The sequence below is a fragment of the Corythoichthys intestinalis genome, chromosome 16 (genome assembly GCF_030265065.1).
Source record: "Corythoichthys intestinalis isolate RoL2023-P3 chromosome 16, ASM3026506v1, whole genome shotgun sequence".
NCBI classification, from domain to species: Eukaryota; Metazoa; Chordata; class Actinopteri; order Syngnathiformes; family Syngnathidae; genus Corythoichthys; species Corythoichthys intestinalis.
In genome coordinates this window covers 3,112,148-3,133,962 of record NC_080410.1, presented here as the reverse complement: position 1 = coordinate 3,133,962, position 21,815 = coordinate 3,112,148, and the positions used below count along the sequence as shown (strand labels likewise).

The 21,815-nt window shown below is 39.6% G+C and overlaps 1 protein-coding gene across 11 annotated transcripts in view; it reads left to right on the top strand.

Annotated features, from left to right (window-relative positions):
• Window positions 1-19,253, top strand: part of aldh3b1 (aldehyde dehydrogenase 3 family, member B1) — a 63,039-nt gene extending 43,786 nt beyond the window's left edge. For all 11 annotated transcript variants that reach the window (XM_057861027.1, XM_057861026.1, XM_057861024.1 and 8 more), the window contains 4 exons: window positions 8,096-8,488; window positions 12,268-12,431; window positions 12,511-12,610; window positions 17,467-19,253. In XM_057861027.1, coding sequence (XP_057717010.1) covers window positions 8,096-8,488; window positions 12,268-12,431; window positions 12,511-12,610; window positions 17,467-17,651 — 842 coding nt within the window. In that variant the 3' untranslated portion in view covers window positions 17,652-19,253. The remainder of the gene's footprint in view (window positions 1-8,095; window positions 8,489-12,267; window positions 12,432-12,510; window positions 12,611-17,466) is intronic.
• Window positions 19,254-21,815: the final 2,562 nt, after the last annotated feature.

The following is a 21,815-nucleotide window of genomic DNA, read 5'->3' as shown; positions in this document are numbered from 1 at the left end:
TGCTATGATGACTCAGTCATTTCTTTCCATCAGCAGTTTGAGCTCCCTTTTATTTACAGTAAATCGATATTTTTCGACCCGCTGTCTTCGCCGTCTCTGCCTGACATCTGCTACCCTGATATCTACAACTATCTTGTCCACAGAAACTCAGCCTATTCTCACGAAACTTTGAAAAACTTTAAAAGCAGCACTCTAAGCAACATTACCCCGTGTGACCCTTTACTTCCAATTTTCTAAAATGGCGACAATCAATAAAAAAAAAAAAGTTGACTGCGATGGCCGACGCTTCAAGGATAGGTGGATATTGGACTATTTCTTCAATAAAATAATGTCTGCCTCATTTGCTAAGAGACAGTCGCTGTTTTCAAAGAGTTTGATGTGACGCGATATTACCAACAAGACACGCTGACATGTACAACATTACTGGGATGACATGTGAAACATTACTGGGAAGATACGCAGCGAGAAATTATAGCAACTTGAAGCTAGTTTAATTTCACAGCAGCAGTATTTCGCAAAAGCCCGAGTGTCAAAAGAGAACACCACAAAGGCGAGATTGTTGAAATTATGAATTAATTTAAAAAATAATAATAAAGCAAATGTGACACACAGAAGGGCTTGCTAAAATTTGTTTAAATATATTGTTCTACGTAAATCAGCCAAGGTAGCCCCCCACATTTTTACCACACCAAATCTGGCCCCCTTTGCAAAAAGTTTGGACTCCCCTGTTGTGATGAGGCCAGCTTCTTTCACTTGGTACCGGCTAAATATTATTAAAAAAATAATGATGGCGGAAGAAATAAACATCTTGAATTTGAAACTATGTTGTCGGCGATTAGCCTCGCAATGATCTTAATTGTGGTTGTCAGCCCAAAACCCTCTAAATATATATTAAATGCATCTTACCAGATATAAAATGACTACTACATAATCTGTGGTGATCGTTTGGTGCCCAGTTTTCTCATCGAATTGCAGCAGTCCATCTCGCTCTCCTCTCCGGGTCTCTCGGAATACGGTAGAACTTCAAGTCTCTCCGTCTATCATCTCTGTTACTGCAACCAACCGCCACACACGCCTTCACCATTTCGATTATTAATGTTGACGAGCAGAAAAACACGCCATAGTAGGAGGAATTTACGTAGCGGTAATGCGTAAACACGACAAGCTGACGGACTATATGGCGCGGAGGCGTGGTTGTGACGTCATGTGAGTAGGGTTTATACAAGTATTTTACCATGTCGCATTTTCATCTCGTTGTCGTCTCGTCAGATGAAAACTGACACTTGTCTCTTATGTTCTAGTCTCCCAAGCCACGTTTTTAGCTCATCATCGTGACATCATAATCGCGAAAAAATTGTTCGTCGACGAAATCTTCATTGTTGACGAAAACAACACCGACTAGTATTAACAATATCAAAAAAGACCAAACTATCTTATCTTGTAGTCATCTTTTGTCGTGCCTTCTTTGTGGTGCATTATGGGTCGGAATACCTTTATTTTAAAAAACACTGTGATCATGAGAGGACAATGAACAAAGTAATTAAAACTGCATGCTTGGACACTAGATTTTCCTAGAATATTTTTCTATATAAACTAGTAAGAAACCATTGTAGCTTATCACAATCTGCTAAATTTTATAGTTTTAAACAAATGTATGCAGTGGTATGAAAAAGTATCTTAACCTTTTGGAATTTTTCACTTTTTTTGCATAAAATCAGCATCAAATGTGATCTGGTCTTTGTCAAAATCACACAGATGAAAAAACTGTCTGCTTTAACTAAAACCACCCAAACATTTATAAGTTTTCATATTTTAATGAGGATAGTGTGCAGACAATGACGGAAGGGGGAAAATAAGTAAGTGAACCATCACGTTTTATATTTTGTGCCCCCCCCCCCTTTGACAGGGTTTGACTTCAACCAGACACTTCCTGTAGCTGCAGATCAGTCTGGCACATCGATCATGACTAATCTTTGCAATTAAATAAACTCACCTGGACGCTATGAACTGTATGTAAAATGTTTCCCAAGAGTTTAAGAAGACACAGAGTCACCGCGCTAAAGGCTAATGCTAGCGCGAATGCTATGCTAATGCGAGCGCTATGCTAACGCCACAGGTTTAGTGTGTGATGCTCACTCAGCACAGACCTTTAAACTTTAACGGCTTAAGCAACATAGCATATCTAGCCAAGATAAGAAAACAAAACTTGTCTACAAAACTGCTGTAGTTCAGACAGATTCCTGGGATGTCTGGCATGAATCGCTGTCGTTAGTTCATACCACAGCATCTCAATGAGGTTCAAGTCTGGACTTTGACTTGGCCACTCCATAACGTGTATTTTGTTTGTCTGAAACCATACTTAAGATGATTTACTTCTATCTTCCAAATCATGATGCACCATGCTCACGGTGGGGATCAGTGGTTGATGTTGGTGAGCTTTTTCATACGACTGTATATTTTTAAAATTAAATCAATTGAATATTTATGATTCTGTGTTGAAGTGAAAACCTCATAGCTTCTCATGGACGCACTACAGTATTGAATTTACAACTCTAAAATCAGTTTAAAAAACAATCAAAATACTATTTTGGTAACATGCTGGACTGGGCCACATAATAGACATACCGGGTAAGCATCTTTCAACTAAAAATGAACTTTTTCAGGTTTTCATGACTACATATATATCCGTAAAATCTTCAAATGTATAGTTTAGGTTAGCTTTTTTTTTAGTACATTTTGGGGAATTGTAATAATTGTGTTTATGTTATAACTGGCATGTTAGCTATAATGTATATATTCATTTTGGTGTTGTCAAAGTAGAATTAAACCTAAAATTACCTATAGTGGTTAGAAAAGAATGCTAGAAAATAATTATAAAAGGTGATCCAGCTAGTACTATCACCCATGTGTTTTTCGGAATACGGCCATTTCCAATTCCCACTGAAAAGGACTGTGAAAACCACAAATAATAACTGTGCATGATTAGGAGATTAAAACCGGTGTTCTTTCAAATTAGCATACCTGTATGATAATATAGCTCTATTCCACACATTAAATGTTGCTCAAAGTGCTTGTTCAGTTTTACTTTGTAGATGTAGTTGCGGACTAAACAAATTTGGCGTGCACTGAACTGCATTTCATAAAGTTGTGTGACCAACACCTTTTTTGCATTAAAATGAGATACATTTAAATTTTTGTCATTGTATTGTTTTGTTTAGTTTTTTAACACTTGATGACTTTTATTGTATTACGTATACGTCGTATTTAAAATGACGTGAATGATGAATAAATCAACATTTTGATAGTGATGACGTTTTTTTATTGATCCAGGTCCACACAGACCAATGCACTTGGACCTTACACAACCGCGCCTGGGTGAGGATTTTCCTGTCTAGGTTTATTGTCGTGTCTCTTCCTGTTAATTTTGAAGCCTCACCCTCCTGTTTCCACCACTCACCCTTCCTGCTGCCTCACCTGTCTCTGATTGTGATTACCTATTGTTCCCACCTGTGCCCCATTCCTCAATGTGCTTAAATTGTTTGTCACTCCCTAGTCTCATGCCAAAGTGTCTTCGCCCTTCGTTGCCACCAAAGCCAGTACCCATACCCAAAGATCTTCTATGTTGCAAGTTGTTCATAGTGCTCTGCCATAGCTCTTTGTTATTTTGTGCCTCATGTGTGCCTTTGTTGTAGTTGTCTACTCCAGTGCATTTTGCCTGGCTCTCTTGTTTCTCGTTTGTATCATAGCCCGTTTTTCCCTCCTTATGGAGCGCCCTCAGTTTGAACCTGCCTCTAACCATTTATGTTAACAAGAGACTGAATTCTGCATCTGAGTCCGCCACATCTTGTACTGCACACTTTGGCCTATATGGACTTAGTGGAATACGCCGAGTTTTGCACTTCGCTCTAGGGCCGGGACCGAAGAAGGAGGAAAAAAGTGGCTATGATACAAGTAGGGCTGCAGCTATAGAATATTTTAGTAATCGAGTAATCGACTGAAAAATCTATCGATTAATCGGATGAAACTTTTTTTTTTTTTTTTTTTGGTAAAGAGCAGTTGTAAATATACACGAGAAAAAAAGACATTTAATCCAATATTGAACCATTTTCAGTCAATCAATGTCTTTATTTTTTATGTACATTGTTGAAAATGGCCATCAATTGCATTTAAGATGTGACTAGAAAAAAAAATTCAATGCTTTCACTCCAAAAACTAAAAGATCTTGTAAAAAAAAAAAAAAACATATTTCCTACCTAAAAATGTAATTACGCTTAATAACACACATCACTTGAAAGCTACGTGTTTTTCCCACGTGTTTCAATTTAATTTCCATTTGTGTCAAGCTATTTTTAACTTCTAGTTAAGTTTTAAGTTAGTCTAAACTGTAAGTACTGGTAGGATTTTGAGTTTTTGGAGTGTTCAAAATAAATGTTTGATACCTGCTGTATTGGAGCACATTAGGGACCAGTGCTACTTGGTGTTTAATTCAGCAATGACTACTGAGCTAAAACTGACAGTTAGCTTTATTATGTTTTAATTTTACACCCTCATCACTCTACAGCGCTGTGTTTTTACAAATTAAATAAAGCCTGTATGTAAGACACATTAGCCACGCGTCGACAGTGGTCATAATTAATAGAAACCTAGCCCTCCGAAGGGCTAACGTTACGTGAGCGAGTGACAGTAACGTTATATTTATTAGCGATGAGAAGTCCACTGCTTAAAGATGGCGGCTGTTTACTAACGCTGCCCAGACACGGCCGAGTCTGTCATTTCGCATCTAGTCCTAAATACATGCGATATCTATGAGACGCATCGGACACTACCTGCTACCACACTAGCATCGTGCGGGTGTAGTTTTTAGCAACGTCGGCGTAGTTTGTAGCAGCTGTCGGCTGCGGTAAGTTTTTTAAAATTTTTTATTATTGCTTCGTCCTCTACACACGTGACATCAGCGCGTTGTCCCGCATTAAAAGTAGTCCGGGCAAAACGTGATGCTTTGAGCTGGCAAAATTAAACGATTCCTCGAATTGAATAAAATTACTCGGATCAGTTTTTAAACTCGAGTTACTCGAGTTGCTCGAGTATTCGTTTCAGTTCTAGATACAAGAGAGCCAGGCTGAATGCACTGGAGTAGACAACTACAACAAAGGGCTATGGCAGAACACTATGAACAACTTGCAACGTAGAATATCTTTAGCAATGGGCACTGGCTTTGGTGGCAACGAAGGGCGAGGACACTTTGGCACAAGACGAGGGAGTGACAAACAATTTAAGCACATGAGGAATGGGGCACAGGTGGGAACAAGGGGTCATTACAATCAGAGACAGGTGAGGCAGCCGGGAGGGTGAGGCTTCAAAATAAAATGGGAAGAGACACGACAATCAACCTAGACTGGACAACCCTCACCCCAGCGTGACATGACCGACAACTTATTCAAATTACACCTCCAACAATTATCCTTGTTTGAAGACATCTAGAGCCTAGAGGTCACTGTTCTACAGCTACACTAGGACAGGTAATTTTCTCCAGGGTATTTTGCCAACTATTTTTATACCTGTCCACACTTACGTTTAAGGTGCATTTAAGCCCCCCCCCCCCCCCCCCCCCCCCTTCTGCAAGGTACGCCTGCATTTGCGCAAACTATGCATGCGTAGAAAGGAGCAGCCTCATATGTTACCTCTAAACCGGACACTCATTATTCGCCGGCGGCAAACTTCAAAATTACAACACCTACTAGACTGTCATTATTCTGTGATCACAGTTTTTTTTTTGCAAACGCAATTGAACGCATCACGCTGCAGCGAGAGTAAAGGGAGAGCTCGCTCGGCTTTTACAAGCAGTCGCCAAGTTGTGATTGAAATAAGCCTGACATCGTTACTGGGAATGTTAGAATCGATGCTCAGTTGCGCTCTCACCACTTGGAAAATAAAAACATGGTGTGGCGCTGTGTATATTTCCTGGAAGCCGCAACCAGGAGTGCTTGTGCATAACAGTGGCGGTCCTGGAAGTGGCGACAGTTTTGAAAAGCAGAAATGTCTTGGAAAGAAACTGATCGCGCGCCTCTTTGACTGGACGTACCACGCAGGTCACTTTTCGGGGTTTCTTTTTCTCGTAGTCATTTTTATATACTCATGTTCGGTCGGCATTGAGGTGGGAGGGGCCAGCCCCGCAGCTGGCTGCTCGGAGACAACGCGGGACACGAGCTCTGTAAAAAAACGCTCATCTCCGCGTCATCCGCCATGGGAGGACCACAAATGGGAACTGAATTGAAGCATATTCTTGCGATGTAGTTGAAGGTTCAAGAAAAATCTGTGGAAAAGAAAAGAGCAGGAATGCCACTTCCTGATCGTCCGCCTCCACTGTTAAAGATGCCGTCATGCCGCACTAAAAATAGCGACCGCAGTCCATTCTTATTATTATATTAAGCGGCGTGTAACATTACCCACCTACATTATCCATCTAACAACTAATCTGTATAATAGGCATACTAGTGTAGCCGATATGCCATTTAGTCCAGCTAATTACACGTTTAAGGCCATTTATCCGTCCTAGTGTTGACGGAGCCTAAGCATAGTTGATGTACTAAAATATGACCAGTCTGTGAAAAGGCTGTACGCGTGTACATTTACTTTGACATTTTTATATGTACTTTACTGCATGTTTGAGAGTGCTTTATTATTGTGGCCAGTCCTAGGCATACCTGTGCAATAATCAGGCTGTCTAATCAGCATCTTGATATGGCCCACCTGTGAGGTGGGATGGTTAAAGGTAAAACACCTCCGTGAAGTTGACCCCCATCAGATGCTAATTTATAGAAAAATTATGTCATTCGTGTGAGCATGCGCGACGGGAGGGGACCCCAGCAGTGATGTTTTCGTAAATGGTAACGAAAATGTGTCGTCAACGAACAGTATTTTTTCATGACGATGACGTGCTGAAAACGTGTCTTTGGAGACTAAAACACAACGAGATGGATGCCAGTTGTCATCTGACGACACGAAAATGAGATGAAAATTCGCCATATTTTCTGTCATAAATTCACAATGTGTGATATTTTCAATTGTATGTGTAGTTAGAACGCATTTAGCAGCGTTTGGACGTGTTGCTCAGGTGATGCGCAGCGCTCTTCCCCCCTCCTTGCCCCTTACACAGGCTTAAGCGTATGTGTTGGGGGGGGGGGTTTAGTTTTGTTTTCTTATCTTGGCTAGATATGCTATGTTGCTTAAGCCGTTAAAGTTTAAAGGTCTGTGCTGAGTGAGCATCACACACTAAACCTGTGGCGTTAGCATAGCGCTCGCATTAGCATAGCATTCGCGCTAGCATTAGCCTTTAGCGCGGTGACTCTGTGTCTTCTTAAACTCTTGGGAAACATTTTACATACAGTTCATAGCGTCCAGATGAGTTTATTTAATTGCAAATAATGTGCTGTTTTCCTGCTTAGTGTGTATTATCATCATGAAAATGGTGATGTCCTTGTAGACTCTACAGTTATGTTCTCGTCTGTCATGTTCATTCGAAATTGTTGGAAACCTTTATTTATTCATGGACCAAAACTTTTGAAGTTTATAGACAACATTTTGAGAATTGTCGAATAAAACTAGACAAAATTTGTCTGAATTTTCGTTGACTAAAACTAGACGAAGACGAACAAATTTTGAAATGACTAAGACAAATAAGTATTTTCGTACATAAGACTAAGACGAAAATTAAAATGGCTGCCAAAAACAACGCTGGATCCCAGAACAGACAACTGTGCTGAAATTTTTTTCATTTGTGCTGCTAACGTTTTTGAGATATCAACAATTCTTTCATAGGTCAATCTGAGGTCTCTAGCCCCTCATTTTGATGAAAAATGACTAAAAATGCTGTCGCTAGCGGCTTTGGTTTTGAAAATATTTTGAACTTTAAGTTTTTTTTAAAAAAAGGGCCCCTACGTAGTGCCCTCGCACCCCATTTTCCGTCGACTGATAGTGAAGTCTGTGATTCAACATTAAATATATTATTCATGAAATTATTCTGCCCTCCTTCGAATCCGAAATGTTGGGCCAGCATACTGAATTTTTACTGAAAGGGATTTTTCTCCTGTTTTAGGTTCACAGGACGTGGCCCGCAGTATATTGCAGGCAGCCTCAGTGCACTTGACACCAGTGACATTGGAGCTGGGTGGCAAGTGCCCATGCCTCATTTACGGAACAGTGGCTATTGAAATTGCTGCACGACGCTTAGTATGGGCCAAGTTTTTCAATGCAGGACAGAGCTGTGTTGCACCAGACTATGTACTCTGCTCCAAAGAGACACGTGATGCTCTGTTTCCTGCCTTGTGTGCCACACTGAAGGAATTCTATGGCAAGGACCCTCAGGCGTCACCAGATTTGTGTCGGATTGTATCACAGCGACACTGGGTTCGTCTGACAGAACTTCTGAAGAAGACCAACGGCACAATCATAGTGGGAGGAGAAAGTGACCCTAAGGAGAAATACATTGGTAAATTGGTATTATAATATTTTTTTAATAACTTCTATGCTTACATTTTTGTTTAGGATCCCTTTAAATGGAGGCTCTGCGAACTAACTCTGCGAACTAATTCGGGAAAGAAAATGTCCCTCTACAGATTTGCGTTTGCACGACCGGAGACTGATTTCGATCTCAGTTTAAACTACACCTCAAAACAACGCGAATACGCAATAGTATTCATACTAGGCGGGAATCGGCAGTGTAGTTGTACAATGCAATATATTCTTTGGCAATATTCTCCTCAGCAGAGGTGGGTAGAAATGCGTCACATTTACTATGTTATATTTACTTGAGTAACTTTTTGAGAAAAATGTACTTCCAGGAGTAGTTTTTATTTACCACACCATACTTTTTACTTTTAGTTGAGTAATTTGTGAAGAAACGCTACTATGGCTGCAGCTATCAATTACTTAAGTAACCAATTAATCTACCCATCAGTTGGAATAATCGAGTAATCAGATTACAAACATTTCATGCGGAACAGAATCAATTTTAGGATATGTAAAACAAGTGTTTATGCTTGCAGTAATATTTTGATGTGCTAAGATTACACTTTCAAAAGAGCATTAAATGCGAATACAAAATAAAATTCCTGAGTGTTTCATCAAATTATGCAGAATTCCACTTTCATTTCAGAAAAGCAATAAATGAATTTAAAAATAAGTTGTAATACCTGAGTTTAGCCTCAAACGGTATTAAATAACTAAATGAGGATCTAAGAACAATGGGCTATCTTCAATCCTTAAAAACGCTAACTTTTTTTTTTTTTTTTTAACAATGTTTCAAACAAATCGTTCAAACACATATTCCCACAAAAAACTGCTAAATATACCTCTAAACTAAATTATGAATGCAAGAATGCATAAACAAACATATTAGCTCAAACAAAAACTTGCCTAATGTTGGTCTTAACAGGGAGTAGCTGAATTCAGTCATGCTAGATGAGTTAGGTCATATTCACTACTGCCACTAGAGGGCAATGTCTGACGTTCGACCTGTAATCAGACAAATTCCCCTCACCTGAAACAAGGCCCAGGAAGGAGGTGTGGACGCCCTAACAGACATCACCTAAGGACATAAGACCTGATTTGTGCTTCTGCGTTTCGTTGATGGTGGAGTGACGGTGTTTACTTTACGTCATCATTGAGCGTTCAAAGTGGCTCTGTAATTCACCCCCAAGCCTCTAGAGGGGTGTGGCTTTGTCTTTGTACAGTTTTGAGGGACTTGTCGAATTCCTCCACTCATAGACGGCAATGGTAACAGAGATGGAATGTGCGTATTTGCAGCAATATTGAGCAACAAATGTTAATACACATGTTGCACGACACAGAAGACGTTCGCGAAATCTTGAAAACGGCGGTGCTTTTGCACTGAACCGGAAACAACGTTCTGAGCGGACCAATCACAGTCCTTTGACGTTCACGTCACGACGCGTTGACGTGACGCGTAGTCAGGATTTTGTGTAGGCACGCGTCAGGATACGGCGTAGGGTCGTAAACCGGGTCTGCGTTAATGGCGTAGGTCCGCCGTCACTGTAACGCAGAAGCATAAATCAGCCTTTAGACCCTAATTACATTGATAAGCCGCATGATTTTTTTTTTTTCCCCAGCGAAAACGTGCCGAATATTGCCAACAATCGTCCCACTTTGTCAGTGTTACATCCGTAAACCAGCGAGCACTGTAAGCGTCAAATAAGGTGGCATACCAAGTTGCTCAGTACAAAATAACCCAAAGGATTTGATACCGCCTGCAACAAAAATAAATCTGTCCCTCTGTCAAATGACACAGTCCTTTTTGTTCTATTAATTTGATTTTTGAGTCAAATGTTTGGTATATTGTCCTCATGTGTTACAGTGGTATGAAAAAGTGTCAACCTTTTGGAATTTCTCACATTTCTGCATAAAATGACCATCAAAAGTGATCTGATCTTTGTCAAAATTACACAGATGAAAATACAGTGTCTGCTTTAACTAAAACCACACAAACATTAATAGGTTTTCATATTGTAATGAGGATAGCCTGCAAACAATGACAGAAGGGGGGAAAAATAAGTAAGTGAACCATCACATTTAATATTTTGTGGCCCCCATTTGGCAGCAATAACTTCAAGCAGACACTTCCTGTAGCTGCAGATCAGTCTGGCACATCGATCAGGACTAATCTTGCCCCAGTCTTCTGGACAAAATTGCTGTAGTTCAGTCAGATTCCTGGGATGTTTGGCATGAATTGCTATCTTTAGGTCATGCCACGGCATCTCAATAGGGTTCAAGGCTGGACTTTCACTTGGCCCCTCCAGAACGTGTATTTTGTTCTTCTGAAACCATTCTGAAATTGATTTACTACTGTGTTTCGGATCATTGTCTTGTTGCAGCATCCATCCTCTTTTTAGCTTCAACTGTCTGACGACGGTTTTCCTGCAAAACATCCTGATAAACTTTTGATTTCATTCTTCCATTAATGATTGCAAGTTGTCCAGGCGACGAGGAAGCAAAACAGCCCCAAATGATGATGCTCCCTCCACCCTGCTTCACGGTGGGGATGAGGTGTTGATGTTGTCAAGTTGATCCATTTTTTTCCCCCACACATGACTTTGTGTGTTACTCCCAAACAGTTCAACTTTGTTTTCATCAGTCCACAAAATATTTTGCCAAAACCTGTGTGGAGTGCCCAAGTGCCTTTTTGCAAACATTAAACAAGCAAGAATGTTTTTTTGTTGTTGACAGCAGTGGCTTCCTCCTTGGAGTCCTCCCATGAACACCATTCTTGGCCATAGTTTTACATATAGTTGATGTGTGCACAGAGCTATTGGACTGTGCCAGTGATTTCTGTAAGTCTTTAGCAGACACTCTCGGGTTCTTTTTTACCTCTCTGAGTATTCTGCGCTGAACTCTTGGCGTCATCTATGGTGGACGGCCACTCCTTGAGAGAGAAGCAACAGTGCCAAACTCTCTCAATTTGTAGATAACTTCTTTGACTGTCGATTGATGAACATTCAGACTTTTAAAGATCGTTTTGTATACTTTCCCAGCTTTATACAAATCAACAAACCTTGATCGCAGGTCTTCAGACAGCTCTTATGACCGAGCCATGATGCACATCAGACAATGCTTCTCATCAAAACAATTCTTACCAGGTGTGTTTTATAGTGGGCAGGGCAGCTTCAAACCACTCATCAGTGATTGGGCACACACCTTGACTTAAATTGTTTGGTAACAATTGTTTTCAATTGCTCTTTAAGTCTCCTTAGGCAGAGGGTTCACTTACTTATTTTTCCCCCTTCTGTCATTGTTTGCATGCAATCCTCATTAAAATATGAAAACCTATAAATGTTTGGGTGGTTTCAGTTAAAACACTGTTTTTACATCTGTTTGATTTTGACAAAGATCACATTCGATGGGGATTTAATGCAGAAATGTGAGAAATTCCAAAAGTCAGATACTTTTTCATACCACTGTAGATGCGGTTTAGGTCTTTTCTGTTACAAACAAAGCAATGTTAATAAAGTTAGACTTCATTGTAAGTTGATCCATATTATTTATTTTTTTAAAGACACAATGTTATGCAGAGGTGTACTCATAGTAATAATTTTATAGACAAATGATACTGTTTACAGAGACGGCGGAGATGAGGTGTGGGGGGCGCGAAATGTTTAAGTCTTCCTCGGGGGGGCGTAATTGAAAATAATTGAGAACCACTGACCTAAGTAAAGAAAATAATTCACCAATGTAACCATGTATAATTCTTCCTAGCTCCCACAGTGGTGGATGTTGCTGAAGATGATATACTCATGAAGAAGGAGATCTTTGGCCCAATTCTTCCTATTGTGACAGTTGAGTCTCTGGAGAAAGCCATTGACTTCGTCAATAACAAAGAGAAGCCGTTGGCGCTCTACGTTTTTTCGAACGAAAGCTCTGTAAGGGAACACCACTGTAGTTTTAGGAGATTTTTTTTTTCGTCTCGCAAACTCACTTTGGTAGCCTCCCGTTTTTCAGGTAGTAGACACAGTGATGAAGAAAACGTCAAGTGGAGGATTCTGCTCAAATGATGGGATGATCCATATGACGTTGCCAGGACTACCATTTGGAGGTGTAGGTAGGTGTAAGAATATGTTTTATTCAATATTTATGTGTGCATGTCTTGTACCTGAATGAGTTCAGTGAGCAACGTTTTATGAAATTATTCATAAATGGGTGAACATGAGCTGAATGCCTTTTTGTGAACATTTTTGGCAACACGTTCTTTATACTGCCAATGAACAGATTTTAAATTAATAAATTCATATTGAGGGTTCGTACACATTTTTCATGTCTAAATTTAAGCACTTTCAAGCCCATTTTTTCCAGTTTTTCCAGGACCTTTTAAAATGTTATCCCAATTTTTTTTAATCATTCTACAATGAGGATGAAATAAAATAAGCCGCCTTTTATGAGTACACAAACATTTTGCATAATGTTCTACAACCGAGGAGGCTTGAGAAATTTAGTTTAAAGGTGCTGATTCCAAACCCCCCTGGAAGAGTGCGTTCCCGGCAGCAGTGAGTGTTTTGTGGAAAACTACAAGATCTAATAGCAGATGTGCTGACGTCGTTATAGCACACTGTTCGGTGGACGCAGACACACAAGTCGTGGCTTAGGAAACTTGGATAAATGCGCTTTCGTGAAGTTTGTGATACTCAAAAAATGGCTTTCACTCCTCCAATTGCTATGCTAAATCCTATCTATGTTTGTATGGAACTGTAGTTCACTCAACGACTAAAAACTATTGCGATCTCGCTGAAACTAGTCAAGCTCTTACAAGGCTATGGCAATCTCCCCCATTCCCCCTAGGAAAATAAGATAAGTGGCTGTTTTCTTGTGCAACAACACTTCAAAACTTGCTTTAAGTGTTTTTGATTACATATGAAATCATACAACAAGAAATGTAAAACATTTTATGTGTTAAAGAAGCAGTATATATGAAGAAATGTGAAACGCTATGATGACTAGGAATGGGAATCGAACTATAGAGAACCGTTCCGTGGATTTCAATTCCATGGAATCGTTTGGCAGTTTATTTAACGATTCTCTTGTCAATTCCAAACACTACAATTTACGTCACTTAGCTTATGCATGTTACACACATTCGATTTAGCCAGCGAGACTACATGATTACTCAAAGAGGGACCACCCAACAAGCACAGTGTATCACAAAAGTGAGTACACCCCTCGCATTTCTGCAGATATTTAAGTATATCTCTTCGTGGGACAACACTGACAAAATGACACTTTGACACGATGAAAAGTAGTATGTGTGCAGCTTATATAATAGAGCTCATTTATTTTCCCCTCAAAATATAGCCCTAATACATCCCTAAATGTCCAAATTGAGTACTGTTTGTCATTTTCCCTTCAAAATGTCATGTGACTCGTTACAGGAGTGCTGTCAGCATTGCTGCAGAGATTGAAGAGGTGGGGGGGTCATTCCCACCACCATGCTTGACTGTAGGCATGACACACTTATCTTTGTACTTCTCACCTGGTTGCCGCCACAAAATCTTCGTCTCATCAAACCATAGGACATGGTTCCAGTAACCCATGTGCTTTGTTGACATGTCTTCAGCAAACTGTTTGTGGGCTTTCGAGTGTACCGTATTCAGAAGAGGCTTCCTTCTGGGGTGACACCCATGCACACCGATTTGATGTAGAGTACGGCGTATGGTCTGAGCACTAACAGGCTGACCCCCCCACTTCTTCAATCTCTGCAGCAATGCTGACAGCACTCCTGTAACAAGTCACGTGACATTTCGGAGGGAAAATGACAAGCAGTACTCAATTTGGACATTTAGGGATGTGCGTAGTTCCCATGCGGCGTACTCACTTTTGTTGCCAGGGGTCTAGATATTAATGGCTGTATTTTGAGTTATTTTGAGTGGAAAATAAATTAACTCTATTATATAAGCTGCACACAGACTACTTTTCATTGTGTCAAAGTGTCATTTTGACAGTGTTGTCCAATGAAAAGACTTATACTTAAATATATGCAGAAATGCGAGGTGTGTACTCACTTTTGTGATACACTGTATATTCTGAGGAGTTGTCGCCAAGTGACTATACAGTTATTTTCACAGGCCAAGTCATTAGTCATGAGACTACTTAAAGAAATAGTGATTTTTTTTTCCAAAAAATTCTATTAATGGGTCTATCGTATTCCTCGTCAAATAGCGTATAAGAAAATTTTTTACATATATGCATCTAAAATCTAAACGATTTTATTTGCAATTTTAATGCTCCTGTTAGAACGGTTCCTTGGGTATGCGTTTGTTCCCATAGCAACCAGTCAGTTACTTCCTGTTATTTTCCTACATCACAAGCGCTGCGTATTCTGGGACCGAGAATAGGCGTAAGGCGCGCATTTCGAGCAGAGTGTGGCAATGAATGAATGTAAGTATTTCCTTTTCATGTCATAAAGTTCTTATGATCAGTTAGAGCCGTTATCAGCGCCACCGTTTCGTGTTTTTACTGTTACGTCGGCTGGTTGTTCCCGCACGTCTTCGCTGCGTCGAGGAGAACGTTGTTTACATTATATTCACGTTGCACATTTGTGTTAAGAGGGAATGTGTTAGTTTAGCATCTTAAGATGATGTTGTACATCATCCATATGAGTGTACACCGTGCTTAGTTTTTGCCTCTTTCATGGCCAAGATGATCACACGCAGCGTGCTTCCGGGTTGTGTGCACCCACTCGGGCCCCCCCACCTTTGTGTTCATTACACTGTGCGAGTCATGTATGTGTGTTATTGACTACTTTATAGGCAATTTGCATTGTTTATTGCATCAGCACTAATTTTCTTTCCTTTCCGAACCACACATATCCCCACACATTGCAGTCTTCTTTCACACACATACAAATACATCAACATGCTTTCATCTGCCCATTGAGTGATTCTCATATCAAGTGCCATTGCCTGTATATAGTCGAGCCTGTTGCCAAGTTGGATTAAAAGTGCCAAAGACCAACTCCACTCTCCGCTCCTCGTGTTCAAACCGACACCCTGAGGTGAATGAACCATAAATCATATTGAACCCAGAACCTTATACAGTCCATTAGTCCAAATTAGAATCAATAAGAGAATCGATAAAGAATCAAAACGTTAAGCAATATCGATAATGGAATCGGAATCGTTAAAATCTTATCAATTCCCATCCATAATGATGACTGACGTCTGGACGCTGACAAATGCATGCTAACTATTTACAGGTGATACCACTGTATTAGCAGCTAATTTGAGTCACTCGTTTGAATATATTTACATTTGCGGTGAATATGTAGTATGTCATTCAAAGGCTTAGGTTTGGGCTCAATATTGGTAGGTATGATATAACAGCATAACCTGCATGTACACTTTTTGCTGGGGACGGGACATTAATAGGACCAAACAGATTGCTTGAACGGGGGTCAGGGCTATATTTCTCATAAATATGGATTTAATTAATTGATAGGCTAAATGATAATTGCAAAAAAAAATTTGTATTGTACTACCGCAAATCTGATCATTTTTCTTAAATCTAGTTGAATAATTTTCTCCATTTTATTTTGAGTGTTAAAGACTAGTTAGCAGATTAATATGTCAGATTATTCCATTTAAGATATACAAACATTTGCTGTAAATAAATCTGTTCATCTTATTTTCAGTTAGCCATTTTTCTTATTTCAAGAAATCCAAGTGAGAAATTTATTTGAAGCAATGGAAGACCGTTTCACTTATTTGTTTCTGAAAACAAGGGAATTTAACTAGTTTTAAGGAGGTGTGTTTTTGCAGTGCATACGTGTTGGCTCAGTTGATACACCTTTCGATTCAAACCTTTGTTTTCAAAAACTACAAAAGAAACCTTTTGAAAACTTCCAGAATAAATGTCTGGATTTTATTAGCAAATCTAAATTGCAATATTTGAACATAACTTAATATTAACATACGCAATAATTACAAACCTGTTAATAATCTCTAACTATCCAGGAATGCAAAAAATAAACGTTTGTCTTAAGACCACTCAACATTATCTGCCTAAATAAATATAACTAAAAAAAACTTCAACATAAATAAATAACAATGGAGCCTTCATTCAGGTAAAACACTGCTGATTTTGTCCACAGGCACAGCCAAACTTAACAAAAAATGAAAGCTTCTTTGGGTTGCTTTAAGACCACATAAATAAAAATTAAATTTGGGGAGAATGGGATAAACCTTGGTTCACTACATTTCTCACAGTTCTAATAAGGCTAACAGTACAAAAAAAATACAGGAGGATATTTCTCTCATAGTAGCTTCCTACTCGAGTTTGGGAAATTCACATGGATTAATGTTATGCAACTCTGATGCAGGTCGGACTTTCAGTAGCAAATTTAGTGGTGTGTTCCCCACTTCCACAACATTGACATCTTTTTACATTACTTACAGTTGCTGCTGCTGCTTCTGCTAGCCGAAAAGAACTTGTATTAATATTCGTCTTCGAAGGGGACGGAGGAGGCGGGATGTTGTATTTGTGTCGGGGCTCTGATTGCGTGGGGGGGTCAAGTCATCAGCCAATCAAACGTGCGTTTAAGGGAAAATAATATGGACTGGCACATTCAACAAGTGAAAAAAAAGGGTTCCATGTAAAACTGAACATAAAGTAATTCACTTAATAATCAATTCTATCCTTACAACATATGGGAAGACGATCTAAATTACCAGTATAACAAGTCATTCTATAATGCAAATAAGGTTGCTTAAAAGTTGGTGGGGACAATTTCAGCATCCTGAAAACTTGGTAGTGTTATGTCCCTATGCAAACATAAGCCCTTGATGTCATTGAAGAACTGGCTGATTTGTTTTTATTTTTAGTTGCACTCCAAGTCAAGCCATTTAAGTCTGGCAAATGTAATGTGCCGTTATGATGACAATGATTTATACCTATCCTCTACCTTTTTAGGATCAAGTGGCTGGGGCTCTTACCATGGTCGCTGGGGCTTTGAAACCTTCAGCCATCGGCGGGGCTGCATGCTGCGTGGTTGGGGTTTAGAGAAATTGAACGGCCTACGCTACCCTCCCTACGGAGATACTCGACTGAGCTGGCTGCGCTGGAGCGCTACAACCAAAATGTGTTTACTTATGTGATGGCAGACAATTTCCTGAGTTTGAATTTAGAGAAAGGTGTGGAAATACTGTACTACGGTTTGGCTCAAGATAAGTTAAAAAGAATTTAACTATTGTTAAAAAAAAAAAAAAAAAAAGAAAAAAAGTTCTGTACAATGAAAAACCTAAAATCACATGTTAATAAACAAATGAAATTAACAGAACTCCTATAGCATAATATGACTCAAATGATAAAATAAGGTGAACGCAAAACTGTATCACTGCCATGACGACTCAGTTGTTCGGAGTTTTATCAAAAATTGATAAACTTTCACATTTTGTGCCACAATTGACCAAAGGCAAAAGTTCCAAACCCCTTTGCCTCTATCATGGCCAAGATGATCGCACGTGCACGCAGCGTGCTTCCGGGTTGTGCGCACGCACTCGCGCCCCCCCCCCCCCCCACTTTTGTGTTCATTACACTGTGCGAGTCATGTATGTGTGTTATTGACTGCTTTACAGGTAATTTGCATTGTTTATTGCATCAGCACTAATTTTCTTTCCTTTCCGGACCACACATATCCCCACACATTGCAGTCTTCTTTCACACACAGGCATGAAAATCTATCACCTTTCGGCGAAATTCGCCGTTTTGAAGTCAAAAAGGGCGACCTACGTGAATTGCGTAGATCCGAGAAGAAATTCTTTTTGGGAGGGGGGGGGGGTCGGGAGGTTTTATTAAATTATTATTATTATTATCATCATGTGATTAACTTAGTACGTAAACTGATCGGTTCTTTAAAAAAGTGACACGGACAGTCAGCAAATCCTTCTAGATGCTTCGCTGACGAGAACCAATCATCGGCCCAAGCTGCGGGCCATTATTCCAAACGCACGCACTCCTTACGTGAAACAAGGAGTGCTCGGCGAGCCTTTGGTTGCATTGCAAAGCTGCGAAAACAAAAAAAGCAGGTCTTATCCACACCGGGGCAGACCAGAGCGCAGCATACACACTTGCCTGTATTTGCCAGCAGATTGAATTTGGTGAGTAATGGTTTCAATCGTTTTCACATTTTGCGATATAAAAAAGTTAATGCCATTCGTTGCAGCTTGCGTTGAACACTGCCAGATCTCCCATGAAAAAAAATAGCTCCCGTTAAATTGGCGTCAAGCTTGTGTATTTAGCGGTAATATAAACGAAGAAACACACTGTTGAGTCAAATTAAGCGGCATGCTCTCGGATTGAGGGGTCGCCTCGCATCGCATCGCTCCCGTCGTCCGCCTTAGACGCGTTATTTTCGGCTGGGACTTGAGCTGACGGCCGAGTGGTGGGAATGACAATTGCTTCTTAAAGCTTTTCAGAAATACAGGGATCCCTCGTTTTTCGCGGTTAATGGGGACCAGAACCCGCCGCAATAAGTGAAAACCACGAAGTAGCGCCCCCCATTTTTGTGTGTGTGTTCAATGTATTTATTCAGATTTTACATTGGAAAAAAGATACATATATATAAGACATGTTTTTTCACTTTTTTCACCAAAGTATCATTTATAAATGGTTTTCAAGCACTTCAAAATGTAAGAATTATTCATAAGTTTTAAACATGTTACTGCCCCACCGAATTATTTTTAAACAAGAATAAAGTAGTAAGAAAATGCTTGGCTTTATTAAATGCTTCATACTGAGTCTACTCAAACCCTCTCAGGCTTTGTTAAACGGTGATTGACACATGTGCAAAGTTTTTATATATATTTTTTGTTTGAAGCAACTTATTTGATTGAATAATAAAAACACAAATGTCCTAGCCAAAATGTGGCCCAAACGCAAAACAACATTACTTCAATGGAAAAATTTGTTTCAATCAAGAAAAATAGTTTTCAAATGCTTTTTTTGACTCAAATTTATTTTGCAATCAAAAACAATTTTTTTTATTGAAGTGATTTTTGGGATTAAAAGTATAACTATTTTGATTGAAGCAACTTTGTTTTTGATAGAAGTAACTTTGTTTTTTTGATTGAATAATAACACAAATCTACCTCCATCGTTATTGAGAGAGAAAGAAATTAAGAAAGCTTTAAAACTAAAAGCCACCGGGGAGTCTTTTTTTTTTTTTTTTTTTTTTTTTAAATATTTATATTTCATTACATAGACATGCCTCGTAGGGAAAGGAGATTGAGGGATAAAAAAAGGAGTTGGATGAGGCTGCTAAAGGCAACGGATACCTCATCAGCTGGGTGAATAGCAGACCTGGTAAGAACAGGTTTGCAAGGATAGTCGGGTATTAAATACAATTATAAACACATTACAATGTTATTTTTCTATAAGATTTTATGTCATTGCTTTATTAATCATTAGGTGCTAGAGTTGTTAAGTATGGATAATAATGAAATAATAGTTTTGAGAAAACTGTGCTGTTGGTGGCTCAGTGACCATCTGATGTGGTTTGTTCTCAGATGAACAAGTTGAGGAAGGAAGTTTTGATGCAGAGGTTGAAGGAAGAAAAGAGCTAGACTGACTGAGTCACAGCCAGAAAGTGTGGATGACAGTTTTGATTTCTATTCACTGTTGCCCCCTCCCAATTAAAGTATGTCACAGTCGCAGCCAATTATTATCTAAAGCTGGTTAAAATTGAAGTTATGTTGTTTTAAGGTGTATTAAATACTTGTTCATGTGCCCCTTTTGATCCACGAGCACCCGCCCCTCCACCGGTCTCTGCACGGCCCTGTTGAAACACAGTGTGGGTCGACAGAGCTCAATATTTTGTTGGGGTGTACAGTGTACTGGAACATATTTCCTCCACACCCTTCTCACCTTTTTAACCCCTGACCCATTTTCATGCCTGCACACACATACAAATACATCAACATGCTCTCACCTGCCCATTGAGTGATTCTCATATCAAGTGCCATTGCCTGTATATAGTCGAGCCTGTTGCCAAGTTGGATTAAAATTGCCAAAGACCAACTCCACTCTCCGCTCCTTGTGTTCAAACCGACACCCTGAGATGAATGAACCATAAAACATATTGAACCCAGAACCTGCTTAGTTTTTGCTAAAGAAAGTGCAACCTCCTCCAGATTGAGGCAAAAGGGTTAACAATATGCAGCGGAAGGTCATATTGAAAATGTAAAAATTTATAGCGAGATATCGAGGAAAAAGCATACAGGGTAAAACGGTTGGGATACTAGGGTGGCCGTTCACAAAATGTTCCATTAAAAAATTGAGAAACGTGCAAGGCGCATATTGGGACGCTGTGTTTACTTAAACCAGTGCTTCTCAATTATTTTCTGTTACGCCCCCCCAAGGAAGACGTAAATGTTTCGCGCCCCCCCCCCAACTCTCTGCCGCCACTGTAAATAGTATCATTCGTCTATATTACTATTATAAGTACGCCTCAGCCTAACATTGTGTCCTTTTTTTTCTATTAAAGAAAAGTAACATAGATCAACTTATAATAAAGTATAACTTTTTTAACATTGTGTTGCTTGTAACAGAAAAGACTTAACGCGCATCAATTTGCCTGAAGTTAAAAAAAAAAAAAGTCACATCCAAACAGTAAAAATACACTCAAGGTACATTTTTGACCATTTGATACTGAAAAATAAAATGTAATAAAATCAGTAAATAATAACAAATTCAAATTGATTAGAAACATTTACTCTTCAGGACAACATGCCAAAAAATTTGACCGAAAAAAAAACAAAACTGAATAGAAGGGGGGGGGGGGGGGGGGGTCTTTGGACAGAAGGAAAGTTTTTATTTTCGCTGATTCACCACAGTGCTCACTGGTTTACTGATATAACACTGACAAAGCGGGACGATTGTGACAATTGGCAATATTCGGCACATTTTCGCTGAAAAACAATCAAGCGGCTTATCAATGAGATTGAGGTCTAATGTCTTTAAGTGGCGTCTTAACTGATTTGGCTTCCCCGCTATAATCATTTTTAGACTCAGTAAACAGTGGTCTTTCCTCATTTCCCACTATATTAAAAGTCAAAGGCAAACGGCCCGAAAAAAGCGCATTCTCGGCGGCCGAGGGAGAACCGTAGGTGAGGGCGGTGGTCGTGACGATCCCAAGCCGAAAACGGCACTTCTCGGCCGGACACGTGAGAACCGAAGAAGACTGTGGGTCGCTGCGTGAGTCCAGCTCTGCATGAGTCTCTTCCGTGTGCTCTTGCTTACTTCAAAAATACTGCACGCACTTT